This window comes from Corvus moneduloides, chromosome 2 (assembly GCF_009650955.1).
Source record: "Corvus moneduloides isolate bCorMon1 chromosome 2, bCorMon1.pri, whole genome shotgun sequence".
Taxonomy (NCBI): Eukaryota; Metazoa; Chordata; class Aves; order Passeriformes; family Corvidae; genus Corvus; species Corvus moneduloides.
Window position 1 is genome coordinate 732,091 of NC_045477.1, and position 14,426 is coordinate 746,516.

General features: G+C 54.3%; 1 protein-coding gene across 4 annotated transcripts in view; it reads left to right on the top strand.

The window, feature by feature from the left end:
- Positions 1-7,312, top strand: part of POLD3 (DNA polymerase delta 3, accessory subunit) — a 27,317-nt gene extending 20,005 nt beyond the window's left edge. For all 4 annotated transcript variants that reach the window (XM_032094767.1, XM_032094741.1, XM_032094750.1 and 1 more), the window contains exons 12-14: positions 3,036-5,690; positions 5,929-6,072; positions 7,072-7,312. In XM_032094767.1, the coding sequence (XP_031950658.1) occupies positions 3,036-3,241 (206 nt within the window). In that variant the 3' untranslated portion in view covers positions 3,242-5,690; positions 5,929-6,072; positions 7,072-7,312. The remainder of the gene's footprint in view (positions 1-3,035; positions 5,691-5,928; positions 6,073-7,071) is intronic.
- The last annotated feature ends 7,114 nt before the right edge of the window (positions 7,313-14,426 follow it).

Below are 14,426 nucleotides of genomic sequence, written 5' to 3' on the forward strand. Positions count from 1 at the left end.
CCTGACTGGACTCTGCTTCCTCCTGTGACCTGGAGAAAGCTGTGTAACACCACTGTATTTGTTTCCTCCATGTCCTGACATTGAAGTTGAGCTGAAAACGTTCAGAGTATGTTCATTTGGGTTTTGTTGGATTTTGGGGATATTTTTAGAGCCTTTAAATAGTGAAGAGCGTGGAATGTGTTCTTTGTAAAGCTGTTGTCAGCTCGATTGTATGGGATGCTTTCATTCCCCAGCTGGAAGGGCTGAGGGGATGTCAGTGGAGCCCAGCCAGTGCTGGGGAGGGTGTGGTGCTGTTCTGCAGGTCTGTTGTGGTGCTGAGCATGGAGAGACTCGGGCACTCCTGGCCCAGCTGCGGAGCTGCCTGGCCTGGACTCAGCCTGTGTCTGTTGGCACCTGTCTGCAGAGCTGCATCTTCTGCTTCCCATTAACTTGGTGTGTCTCCTTTAAAGAAACACAAAGCTGTAGCACTCAGCAGCTGGCTGCACTGGGGACTGAGATCCCGAGTACTGGATTCGTGTCCGAGAATTGGACTTGCACAAAGTTATCGACACCTTTGGCCCATTCTGTTACGGGGTGTTGTGCTCTCCCATCCCAGACAGAACCATTAAAACACTTGGAAGGAAAAGGGAACAAAGTAGCATTAGATGGGGAGTTGAGTTGCACAAACTCTGCGTCCAGAGCACAGGAATGACTCCTGCGGGTTCAGCGTCCAGCAAATAGTGCTCTTCTCCCTCTGTTCAGCCTCTCTAGTGAGACCAGGGCTGGGAATATTGCCTTGCTTTCTCTGCTTTTCACCCCCACAGGGTTTCATAGTCCCTTGGAAGATCCAGACTCGTGGTTTTACAGTTCATATCCGTTTTATGAAAAGGGATTGCAAGCCCCTGCTGTCCCTTTGGGAGACACATCCTGTGGGATGGAGAGAGGGATGGAGCTGGGATACTGAGGAACTGGGTAGGGAGGAGATGCTGCTTTCTCTGCTAAAAACCCTCCAGCCTGTTGTGCAGAACTTGCTGTCTGGTTATTGTCCAGTTCCTCTCCTCCCTTCCATTCCCCACCTTTTCCATGCACAGGCCTAATAATTCAAAGGCTAAATAATTTACAAATCTCCCAGGCTAATGTAAATTTTAATTATTCTTTGAAATATAGGGGTTTTTTCCCCTCTCTGTGCTGTCTTTTTTTTGTTTCAAACCAAGGCTAGGTTTTAAGAGATGTTAAATCCTAACATTAGAATGAGGCTGTACTTTATCTTTCTCCACAATTTTAAGTGATGGTTTTCACAATAGCTGCAATAGCAAGGAATTGGTGTCAAAAAGCGGAAGTAATTTAGGGATTAGCCCTGGGGGAAATTGAGCAATTAAAGTGTTTGTGGAGTGAAGCACAAGACACATTCCTAGGCATCAACAGGCGTCCATGGATTGAGTGCCTGCTCTTAGTCTCTAGTAAAGGGGAATTACTGAGGTTTAAGCTTGTGTGATTCTACCTTGCACTTCCTAAAGCTTGAAAGGACATGCATGGGCTTGGAGGTGGGAATATCGACGTGCATTGGAGGAAAATCTGTGTTACAGCATTTCAGAGCTCCCATCGTTTGAGCCACTGGGATTTAGGGAGTCTGGCTGTGAGCAGGGCATCAGTAACTGTGTCTGTGTACCCAGAGCTGGTGCAAATACAGAATTGTAAAGTTCAGCTGAGATTGCAGCCGAAGGCAGTTGATCTAAGCTGTGTTACTGCAATTGGAGGGGGTTAACTGCACGCTTCAGGAGTTCCCAGCAATTCCTGACAGGGCTGACAACAGGGTAAGGTTTTTAAGCTCACCCAGTGGTCTGTGGAAGCTGCTCCCTGAAAAGCCTGTTGCCTCTGAAGGGAGATTGCTGGGTTTGCAGTCCCTGTTTGAGGTTCTGCTAGTGCTGCCCAGGAGGATTTCATAGCATTCCTCTTCCCGGTCTCTGGTTACGTAGGAAACCTTATTTAATTTGATGCATTAATACAAGTGAAAGCCAGTTTCCCAGAAGAAGGGAAGTTAAGACATCTGTTTAAAAGAATACAGTTGCTAAAGAAAAATGGCTTACTAGAAGAATCCCAGAGCACTGCTGGGAAAGCTGATATAACAACATTTACTGGGATCTGACGGTGGCTTTCATCAGCAGAGCTGACTCCAGTTTAATTTCCGTGAGCGTTGTTTTATATCCCTGGGCTTTCCATCGCCGGACGCTGACAGCAGTGAGCTGGCAATCCCCTTCAGGCACAGTCCCTGATTGCAGACACAGCTTTGGGTTGGTTCTTTATAAAGGATTTCTTTATATTTGCCCTTTTTGGCCACCTCTGTGGAAAGAAGCTGCCCCAAAGGTTTTGTGCTCCTTGAGATGGGCGACGTCGGCTTGGCTCTTCCCTGGCTGTCCAGTGTGCTGGTGAGAGCAGCACGGGGCTGTCTCTAGGTTGTCTTGCCTGGATTTCTGGACAGTCTGATTGCTTTGGCCCCTGTAGGAATCGGACCAAGTCAGAATGATGGGGTGTAGCCATAAAGTAGATGTTCCATTGTCTAATGCTAAACTACTGATTCTGATCTTCAGATTCATCACTTGCTGATGGCTGCTTGTCAGCCTCTGCCATATGAATTAGAATCTCAGGATCACTGAGGTTGGAACAGCTCTGTAAGGTCATTGGCTCTAGCTGTTCCCCCAGCACTGCCCAGGCCACCACTGACCCCTGTCCCCAAGTGCCACATCCACACAGCTTTAAATCCCTCCAGGGATGGGGACTCACCGCTGCCCTGGGCAGCTGTGTCAGGGCTGGACAGCCCTTCTGAGGAAGGAATTCTCCCTGATAGCCAACCTGAACCTCCCCCAGCACAACTTGAGGCCATTTCCTACTGCTTAACCTTGAGCAATGGACTTAATTCCTGTGTCTGACATATGCTCCTTGAACCTAAAATGTTCCTTTCCAGGAGTGCACTGGGAAGGCTGCGGTGGGGAGATCTTTGGTATAAAGATGGCTTAACCATCATCATCCTCTGTTCCCTTCCCTCTCCTTTCCACCAGTGACTGAGAAGGTTTACGAGAGCGAATCCTGCACGGACAGCGAGGATGAATTCCCCAAGCCCAAGGCACCAGCTCCACACAAACAGCCTGCACTGCCCACAAAGAGAGAACCAAAGGAAGAAAGGAAGAGCCTGAAGAAAGGGACAGCTCCTGCCAACAGAGCCAACAAACAGGTCTCCATCATGGGCTTTTTCCAGAAGAAATGAACTGGGTCTTTCTCTTGGTCCTCTTGGCAGCTTGGGAGTGTTGCTCCCTTTTTTTGTGTGGCTCTCTGCAAGCTGCTGCTGCTTGTGGAGGCCACCATGCCACCCCTGGTTACACAAGGTGTCCTGCTTACTGTGTAAGGAAGCCCTCTGGGCTAGATTTTGTATCAGAGAGAAGTTCTTATTTGTTACTGCCATAATTTCAGTCATCTTCGCTAAGCAGTGTGGGAACTGCCAGCTAGAAGCAACATCTAGAGGAGCTCCTGAAAGGCTGTTAAATCTGTTCACATGAAATTGTAGTTTTTTAATCACCTCTTTGGTGCTAAGTTAGGAGAGGAGCTGTGGCGTTTCCTTCTGCTCTTTGTACACCCTCAGCTCTCCAGGTTGATCCAAACGTTCACGTTGGGTAGAAGCCGTAACGTAGCAGGTCTTCAGGCACAAACACAAATACTGAACATCTGCTGCAGCTTTAACTGAATGAAATGTACTTCATTTTCCCCCTAAGACCGGTAAATAGTTTTTGCTCTGCCTTTCATAATCTTTTTTTGGACAAAGCAGTGCATATAAAATTCTCTTACTCTTTTCTTCCTTGAACGTATCCTCTGTAACTTGCTCAGATGCCTAATTATAGTCTGGGACACTGTTGGTGTTCTGTCTTCACAAAAACATCCTTGAGGCTTCCCACCCAATTGGCTCCAGAGGAATTGGGGGAAGGCTTTGCTGTTCTTGGGAAAGCACTGGATCTTTGACCTTGGAGGCCAATGAGTCAGAGGGAAGGGTGATGAGAGGGCACTGCTGATAGCACCAGGCAGGTACCAGGGGAACAGTCGTGTGCTGCATTGCGGGGTTGGTAGGTTTGGGGTTGCCTGAAGGGTTTTTTTACAGGTGTAAACCAGACAAGAGAGGAGGTTCTCCTTGGACATATCGTCATCTGCCTGCTGAAGGAAGTGTGTCACAGTACAAGGTCCTGGGGAACCTGTTAGGGGAGAGGAATAAAGCACAGCAGTCCTGTTAACCAGAAAGGAGCTCTTGGTCTGGGCCTCCTGCTCGGCTGGTGCTGAGGCTGATAGAGAGATGTAAAAGATTTTCCAGAGGGGCTGATGCCGAGCGCTTCTGCGGCTTGGGCTGGGGAGTGCTCCCACACAGGGGCTGGTGTCACCAGTGGATGACTGAGAGGAGCTGCTGCACACCAGCAGCATCACTGGGTGTGTGCCTGTGCTGTGGCCTGGGAAGAGAATGAACAACCTTGTTCTGGTTAAATGAAGAAAATTTAACTGTTGAGAGAAAAACCCACCCTGCTGTAGTGGTTCTGTTGTTCTTGGTAGAGTTGAGGGGGTATTTTTAAAGGTAACGATAAGTAACAAATCCCATTAAACACAGATTTTTTTTTTCGTTTGCCCTTATTCATTAAATAATGTGTCAAATCCCAGTTTCCAAGGGTTGTTGTGATATTTGACTGCATGGAAGTCAAAGACATTTCCCTGGTGAAGTGGGTAAAGATTTCTTCCATCAAAACCAGTGCTGGAAGCTTTCAACTGAGTGTTTTAGGGCATCTGAAACCTCAAAATACCAGGATTTGTATTGAATTTGGACCCCTGGAGTGTCATTCCTGTGGCAGAGGGACAGGACGGGGTGTCCTGGTACTCGTGCTCCTCACCTCTGCCGTGGTCTCGCTGGAGCTCCCGGCTCCACCCCGACTCCTGTAACCAGATCGACGTCATACGGCACTTCCTCAGGAAAATGACTTAATGTCTGCAGGAGCAGGACCCGGGAGAACTTCAGACTTCCAAAAATCATGATCTCATACTCCCCACTCCTGCACTCCATGGGCTGCCAGCCCCAGGGGGGCTTCAGATCCCTGGATGCCCCTTGGCCGAGGCTGGAGTGTCCCTAGGCGCTGCCTGGGAGCAAGGAATTGGGGCTGGATAGAGGGAGAAGGCTCCCTTGTGGGTGGGGGTCGCTCGTTTGGCACCCAGAGGCTGGAGGGTGGCAAAATGTCTGGGAGCCAGGCTGTAGCTCTTGGAATGCAGAGCACATCTCCCACCTGGGGACACACTGGTGGGGCTCAGGGTCCAAAGCCTGCTCCTGGAGATGCAGAAGTCTTTGTACCTGTTCATGTGTCATTTTTAGCTGGAGATCCAAATCCCGGGGGGATCTCCTTTCCTCCTCCCCCTGTATCTCCCTTCCCACCACATTTACACCCTTGCAAGAGCCTCAGAAGAGGCAGTGGGAGAAGATATTGGTTATTTAATGAAGTGCAGTTTATGGTGTTTCTCTCCTCCCTGACAGCCTCATTTCAGGCAGAGGAGTCTTCATCCTTGTTTTCCAGGTGCACTGAGGAGTTGCACTGTCAGACGCTCCGGGCTAAAACTGTTGCTGCACGGGGCTCTGGTTGGACAAGGTGCTTCTGAACCAGCAGGCCCTGGGGAGGGGCTGGAAGTGCTGCTCCGAGGTATGCAAAAGCCCCATCCCTTGTTCGGGAGACAGCGGAGCTGATTTATGACCCTCCTTCCCACGGGGCAGGGCCTGCTCGGAAAAAGCCCTCCCGCTCTTCCCGCTCGGGCATCGGGCAGTTGGGAGACAGCAACCGAGGGACCCGGGCAAGCGCTGCCGGTGCTGACGGAGGAGAGCTGGGCTGGGCAGGAGGGTGTCCCGGCAGCCTGCTGGGAATTGTTTTGCTCTCCCAACAGGCGGTGCCAGCTCTGCCGCAGACACCGGAGCGGAGAACAGCAGGGCCTTATAAGGAAGCGGAACGCGGCTCGGCCATTCCGAGGGACAGCGGGGCCCGCCGGGGCCCTGCCTCAGCGCCGGGCACCGCGGAGCCACGGAGTCCGGTACGGGGGGAAAGGCCTCCAAGGCCATCGAGTCCACGCTGGGCAGCCCCTGACAATATCCAGTCACCCTTTCCATGGGGAAATTCCTGCTGCTGCCCAACCTGAGCCTCCCCTGGCCCAGCCTGAGGCCTTGTCCTGTCCCTGTTCCCTGGGAGCAGAGCCCGACCCCCTCCCCCCGGCTGCCCCCTCCTGTCAGGGAGTTGTGCAGAGCCACAAGGTCCCCCCTGAGCCTCCTTTGCTCCAGGCTGAGCCCCTTTCCCAGCTCCCTCAGCTGCTCCTGGGGCTCCAGCCCCTTCCCAGCTCCCAGGTGGAGCCAAGGGATGAACATGAAGGCACAGCCGCTGCCAGCCCAGGGAGCATCACCGGGACCTCAGCCTGGGCAGGGAGGAGAAGGGAGCGAAGCTGCAAAACTGAGGGTGGAAAAGCATCCGTGAGATTTTGGAGATGGCTTTTCCACATCCTTCCCCTCACAGTGGGTACTCCATCCCACTCCTGCGGTGGGATCCATGTGCAGTAGCCAAGCATCCCATCCCATACACTCATGAGGGCACCAGGGCCGTGATGCTGGGGATGATAAGCCATCCTGCCTGAGTGCTGAGCATCCCCCTCAGGAGCTGAGCATCTGACCTTGGGGCCAGGCATCCCCCTGGGTGTGGACCTCCTTGCCTTGGGCTAATCATCCCGCCTTGATCTGAGCATCCTCTCTTGGGACTGAGCATCCCCTGGCACGGAGCCCTGCAATCCCTCATCTCCTTGTGGCCACATCCCCGGCTCGTGGTGTCCCTTGCTGTCCCTGCCCCCAGGAGCATCCCCAGAGCCGCAGCTCCCGAGCCACCCGGCACGTCCCAGCGTTGTTTACTCCTCCCGTCCCGCCGCGTCGCTTCACCCCAGCGCTTCCTGGGCTGGTGTCTGAAAATAGATATTTTTAACCTTTTAAAAATAGAAAGTCTCGCAGAACAGCAGCTCCTGTTTTTCCATTCCCTGCTCATTTCATTTCAGGGAGACGGAACCCGAGCCGGGCCGCGCCGGGGCTGGCGGGAAGGCGGCCCCGTAAACAGGCTCCTGCAAAAGGGGCACTGGGGAGAGCACACGTGTGCCTTGAGAGCGAAAAGAAAGGGAAGAAAGACAAGGAAAGAAAAAAAGCAACTAGAAAGGCCTGCCACTTTTCGCACGGAGCCTTATTTGGTATTTTCATGAAAAGTTATATCTTCACGCTGTAAAAAATGCCACTTATTACTCATGCTTTACTAGGTAAGTGTATTTTGCTTGGCAACAAGTGCTCTGGGGTTTTTTTCTCACTTCACTACTCCCGTACAAACTATTTCAAAGGTTTCATTAGTTTCTCCATCAGAGCTGGCGCTGCTGCCGCTGTCTGAGGGCCGGGCTGTTAAACCGAGACACAGCCGCTGTTTGTTCGGGACGTTTTCGGCCCGACCCGCGGGGCTGTAAAACCCCAGCGCGGGTGTCCTGCGGCAGGGCCCACAGGGGCCCTTTCAGCCCCGTTCCTGCCCGCCGCTGCGGCTGCCGCGGGGACACGGCTGTCACCGGTGTCACCCTGGCCCTGGCACTGCCTGTGCGTGGGCACCGCTTGTCCCACGGTCACTCCGTGGTGTGTGGGCGTCACTGTGGACATCTCCCTGTCCCGTGTCACAGAGCAGGGGTGCCACCCCATCCCCTGGTTGTTACAGGTGCGTGGATATCACCCCATCCCCATGAAGTGTATCAATGTCACCCTTTCTTCATGACCTCTCTGGAAAGGTGGATGTCACCCTCTCCCTGTTGTCACTGCAGACACACGGGGATGTCACTCTGTCCCTATACACGTGGATGTCACCAATCCCTGTGGCACTGCCTCTGCGTGGACCTCAGCCATCCTGTGGTCCATGCCACGAGTGAGTGTCACCATCACTATGCAGAGCCACCACCTCATCCTTTCTCGGGGTCACAGCACACCCAGGGACATCACCCTGTCCCCACAGTCACAACATGCCTGTGGGTGTCACCGTGTCCCAAGGTCCCTGCAGACACACGGAATCCCCCCTTCACCACCCCTCGTGCCCCGGCGTGGGGACGGTGAGCGATGGCACAGCCCTGCCGCCCGCCCGTGCCCGTCCTGCCGGCCACCACCGCCCCAGGGCCGCCTGGCCGCGCTTCCCAGCCGCTCTAAAAGCCAGCTTTGTGTTTTACAGCCAGGCCCTCGCTTGGCACACGATTTTAATTAGAGTCTGGTTACACGGCTCGGCAGATGTGGAATGTATTTCTTAGCCCAGGTGGAATAAATCTATTGCCATAAAAACCAACCCCCCTGTTATTAAATTCTCCCTTCTAAATAGCCCAGTATTGAGATGCACGGCCCCCCCGGCCCCCCCGCCCACTCCCCCTCAATGCAAACCCTTTTCTAAGTGCTTAATGAGCTTTAATTTTATTATATTCCCTGGCTGTATGGAACCGGCTTCTGGTCCTGGTGCAGGTTCCCGGCTACCGGCCCCTCTGCGAGGGGGTGCAGGGGACTGGTCAGCCCCATGGCCGGGGTGTTTTGGGGGTGGCCACTGGGGTGTCACCCTGCCTGCAACAGAAGGGGGTGCTCGAGCCCGGGGGCGCGGCAGAGCTCAGCTCAGGGACCACGAGGGAGCATCGCGTCGTTCCCCAGGGACAGGGAGTGCCTGGGGACTGCTCCCCGCAGCTGGGAGCCCCGTGGCTCCTGGGGGAGTACAGGGACCGGCTGTGAGGGCCCAGTCACCCCAGGGCCATCCCTGCCCGTCGCGGGTCCCTTGAGGCGCACGGGATGTCCCCGGGGATCCGCAGAGGGTCTGGCTCAGTGCCACGGCCCGAGGTGACAGGGATTGTCCCGCTGGACTGTCACCGTAGTTCCAGCGGCGACACAGCGGCCCCGCCCTCGCTGGGAACGGGGCTAAACGGGGACTCACAGCCGCCGGGGACGCTGGAGCTGGGGCACTGCACCCCCTTCCCCAGGGAATTGCATCTCCTCCCCCTCCCCGCCGTGCTGTGGGTGCCCAGGCGCTGTTTGCAGAACTCTGGGGAGTTGTTTCCGTGGCTGTGGGGGTTGCACCCAGGGTGTGGATGTACATCACGACCACGGCACCACACGCTCCTGTCGTGCTAAATCTGGGGTCTTGAAGGCTTTTGACCTGTTTGTTCAAGATATTCCGCCTGCCTCTCCTCCCCCTTCTCCTCCTCCCCTGCGGCTGCTCCAGGGACCAGGTTAGTCTCTGGCTGTAGAGCCAGGGGATGTGACATCCTCCTCCAGGCCCCACCCCATCTCCTGCCAGGAACTGGATGAAGGGGGGGCACCCCACGGAAGGGGCATCTCCTCACCCACACTCCCCTCCATCAGTCTGAGCAATGCCATGGCCAGTGGTTGGCAACTTCAAAACTCACTACAGGGAAAAAAAACCACCCAGGGAGCAGCATCTGCTTCCCAAGATCCCATCTCTCCCAGCAGGGACCACAGGCTGGAAAGGGGAGCAGACTCTGCCCTGCTGGCATCAAAGCGAGGACTGGAGCCTAGGTCAAAGCCCTGGAGAGCTTTGTGACCCATCACAACGCTCAGCTGAGCCTCTCAAAAAGCTCCAGGATGTCTAAAAACTGAAACAGACAGGAGAGGGGGAAAAAGAGGAGGACATGGGAGAGGAGCGTGCACAAAATCCATCCCATAGGGTCACCGGGATGTCATTTCCCACAAGTCCTCCACGGACATCCCCCACTGCTCATCCCTAACCACGATGTTTGAAGAAGAAAATCCCAGGGATTTTTGCTTGCAAGAGATTCCTCCTCCCTCCCCATACCTTGGGGAAAGGGAATAAAACTGCAGGCCCTGCGAGGAGCGGAGCCTGAGCCCTCCCCACCAATTCCCAGCTGGGAGATTTGGCTGTGGGCTCCCCCAGGACTCTTCCCCCAGCTGGCCTCTCCTCTGGCCCGCTGGGTGGGAATTCACAGCCTCTTCTGTGCCAAGGAGCTGCGGATGACGTTATCCCTCCTCCCCAGACCAGGTGTGGGGAGCACGGCTGCTCCCTGGGGGTGCAGAACTCCAGCAGAACGAGGGACCATCCCCACCATGAGCAGGGACCCCCAGGCTTGGGGAGAGCACCACCCAAAGTTTGTCTCAGAGCCCCATGCAGGGATCAGGCTGCTCCGCTGCTGGAATGTCCAAAGGAAAGAGCAGGGAGCCAGAGCTGAGCTATGGCTGCCAGTCCCAGCTCTCACCATTCTCCACACCCGTCCCATCATCTCTTTGTCCTAGGAGACACCAAGTCCCCTGGGGCCAGCCAGCAGCCAAGCCAACCCAGACATCCCCATCCCGACCTGCACATGTGCTGCCTGGCCAAGGAAGAGAGGGAAAACTCAACTTTTGGGTCATGGGAAAATGATCTCACAGAGGTAATGACCAGCTAGAATGGGTTAAATTGCCAGTTCAAAGGCAAAACCTTCCTCAGAATCCTTTTGGGTGAATTAGGGCTAACCCTGGCCTTGCCAACCTGAAGGACAAAACTCTTCAGACACCAATGTGTCCCAGTCTGCACCGGAGCTGCTCAGACCTGCAGGGCAAGAGGTTTCCAAAGGCACCAAATGCCTTTTTGGGGATCATGGTCAGCTTGGGCCAGCATTTGGTGAGGCTGATCCAGAAATCCAACAGCAGTCCTGTGAGCTCTTGCTTAGCAGGTCCACACTATCTGGAGAGTTTGTCCTGGGAATTTCTATCACAGGCTGGGGGTGGCTTAGATGAAGGGCCAAGTTATAATCATCTCTAATCCACCTTTTTGTTCCTTTTGGTGATTCACATTCATCTCCAAAGGCCAATAATCCATCCTGGGAAGGCAGCAAAGTAATTTGCAGTTTTCCCTGGAAGCCTCTTGGCCCAGGTGGTGACGGCTGACAGCCGCAGCATGGACCGATGCGGCCGTGGGCATGTATGGAAAGCCTCCACCCTCGTGGAACTGGGTCTTCCTGACTTTCAGGGAAGGTCGTGGAGGGAAGGACAGTGTGCAGCTCTCCTCCGTGTCATGTCCAGGCCATTCCAGATTCCCTCACTGCACTTGGGAGGAGCAGGAGCCCACACCGGTGTCTGCGCAGCTTCTCGGGACGCGCTAAAAGCAGCTTGGAAGGGGATCAAAATTTCCATTCATTTTTCAGTGCCGATCTTCCTGCCACAGAACAGGAGCCGGAAGCCTAACGGGGTTTGGAGGAGCCTCCGTGGGTCTCTCTGCAGCCCCCTGCCAAATCCTGCAAACTTCTGCCTGGGGCAGCCCCCTGTGAGCAAAACTCCTCTTTCCCAGGTTTTCCTGTGAAAACTGCAGCCTGCAGCACTCGGCACCAAGCTAAAAACAGATGTAGAGACAGGCAGGGTAAAAAACCAAATTTTAAACCCCTAAATTTGGCCTGTCTGAATGGACACTGCCATTGCTGGGGGGACACTTGCCCACATTTCCCAGCTAGAAAGTTTTCTTGGAGACTGGCCTGTCCATCCCTCTTTGGACCTGTGGGTTTAATACCTCACATCTTCCCTTGTCTGGAGGCTGGAGGACGGATTGCTGAGGTTATCCTCGGGTTTAGCCCTGAGTGGGGCTCTGTCCCACGGGTGTGGGTGTGTGTTCGGGGTCTGGTGCCGCAGGGCACAGCCAGGGGCTGGAGAAGCTGTCGGTCCTCCCCCACTCCAACTCAGCCCCTAAAGCTGGAAGAGGAATGGGTCCAGGGTGCAACACAAGTGGCCAAGCTCTTTTTCCCTGCTCCTTGCCAAGGCCACCCCCTTCCACTTGGGCACATGAGCCTCAGAGGAGCTGGGTGAGAGATGTTTGCTCTGCAGTCCCTCTCCCTGTGTCTAATGGGTCCACCAGGATTATTTGCATTGTCTGTGCAGCTGGGAGGCAAAAAGAGATGTCTGGGCCAAGCAATCCCTCTTACTTCATTTTCAACTGTTTGCAAAGCCCCTGATCAGACGACCCAGATGGTGCTAAATGGCCATGAAGAACCATCAGACAGTGGGTTATTGTCGTGCTCGTTGAGTTAGATAATTGTGATGGGCCTGAACTAATTAATTTCTACCCAAAAAAGTAGCACTGAATCATGGTCTTTTGGCAACACTGGTGAGAAGGACTTGTAAGCAGTTTCCTTGGGATTTATCCAGCCTGTGCAAGCAGGGATCTCTGCTGGAACTGCACACTTCCGTGGCCAAAAAACAGGGGAGCAAGAAAAGCCAGCCAGAGGGGCAGTCAGTGGCAGCAAAAGCAACTCTTCCTCATCCCACAGGGCAGGGCAGCCACGGGACAATCCACCAGCTCCTCTGTGCCATGGGTCTATCCTACCTCCTCCCTGGAGCCCCCACTTTTGGGGATGGGCAAAGGCCAGGCATCCTGCTGGACAAAAAGGGCCTCTGGAGCTGCACTTGTGCCACGCCAGTCACATTTCCTCCATCCCTCCTTTGGCTCCAGCCACGATCTCCAAGGATTTCCCTGCTTTTCTCATCACCCCTTTCTCAGCACCCGTCTTCCAGGAAGCCAGGGGCTTTTTCCAGTGTCCGGATAGTCGTGACTTGCTGGCAAAGCTGTTCTCTGCAGGGATTTCTTCGTTTCCTGATTCTGGGGGTGTCAGTCTTTGACAAAGCTGGAGACAGGGAAATGCGATCCTATTTCCCCAGCAGAGCTTGGACAACCCACCAGATTAGGTACATCCTGAGCTGCTCCTGCATCCAAAAAGGTGAAGGAACAGGAGAAAAGAGTGATTACAGACACATTTCTGTGTGAGAAGAGACAGGAAATATTAGGACTGTTTAGTCTGGAGAGGAGACAGGTCTGTGGTGGCACGAGAACAGCCTGTGAGCCCTGCAGCACCGACAATCCTCTGGTTTCTCCATTTCTCATCCCAAAAAAAGAAAAGGATGTGCAGAGGAGAGTGGATGCGGGAGAGACGTTCGCCCAGCGCAGTATGTGGGTCTCTATGGAGAGATTTTAAGGGAAATCCTATCCATTAGGGGAGAAATCCCTCCCTTTGACTGGGGGAAGGTGATATGAGAACATACATCCCAATTCATCAGGAGATGCCTAAAAATTCAAACCATCTCTAGAGCTGTGTGCTTCACACAGGACATCTGGAGCAGCACGAAACCCAACCAAACCTTCTTTTGTGTGACTGTATGTCCCTGTGGCAGAGCCCTGGTGATGCCATGACACCCCAGGCTGAGCAGTGCTCGTCACCAGCTCTCCCAGCTGTTCCTGTGGGGAGCAAGACTCCAGGAAACACAACCAAGAGGTGTTGGCTCCCCCCCAGGGAAGGGGGCTTCGTACAGATTAGGGTGGAAGTGGATATTTTGCATGACTGAAAACCCGATGCAATGGAAAACAGCAGGGGCCAAGGAAGTGAGTGTAGCTGGCAATTATATAGACATATAGTTTGGAGAAGTGTTTTGACTAACCTGATGATAGAGCATGAAATAGCATGGCTCTGACGTAAAAAAGCCCTAAGACCCCGGAGGTAGAGCCAAGATTTTTGGTGGTGACTTGCCATCCATCCAAGAGCACATAGCCACGGGGTAATTCTGGTTGGATGGGACCCCAGGAGGTCCCTGGTCCAACCTCTGTCTCCAAGCAGGGATAACTTCGAAGTTACATCAGGTTGTTCAGGGCTGTGTCCAGGAGAAGGCTGGGTTTCTCCAAGGATGGGGTGTCCCTCCCTCTCTTGGTCCCAGTTCCAGCATTTCTGAAGGGGAAAACGTTTTTGGTGTATCTTCCAGCTGGACCAGGTCCATCCAGTCCCTGCCTGCCTGGCACTAGGGACCCAAACTGGACCCTGTGCCCAAATGCTCTCTGCAGAGACCAAGGGTGTCTCAGCACAGGCTGGACCAGCCATGGGAGATGTGGTGCACCTACTGCACTCCAAACAGACCACAGCAGGAGGACAGAGGGCTGCAGAGGGCTGTCAGGAGATGCAGGTCCCAGAGAAGAAGCAGCAGGAGGTCTGGGTCCTGCAGAAGTGGCAGGACCTGCAGAAGCAGCAGCAATCAGATCACGACCTCTCCCCAGGATTGAGAAGGGACTGTGGTGAGGCAGCAAGCGCCCCCGGCAGGGATGCTGCCTTGCACACTGCTGTGTGTCCTGTCCCCCTTGGAGCCAAGTCCTTCCCTGTGGGTGAGGTGTTGCTGTGGTCCAAGGGCATGGATGCCCCTGCCAGCACCCCAAGGAGCCCACAGCGAGCGCAGTGGAGGAGCAGTTGCCCCGCAGGGCCCAGGATCAGCCGTGTTTAACCCTCGTGCAGAGGAAGGCATGGTGCCAAATCCCCTCAGTGCCACCCCAGCCCTCGGTGCAAGCCCTTCTCCGTGCAGGGCTGGTGTCTCTCTGTCTTCC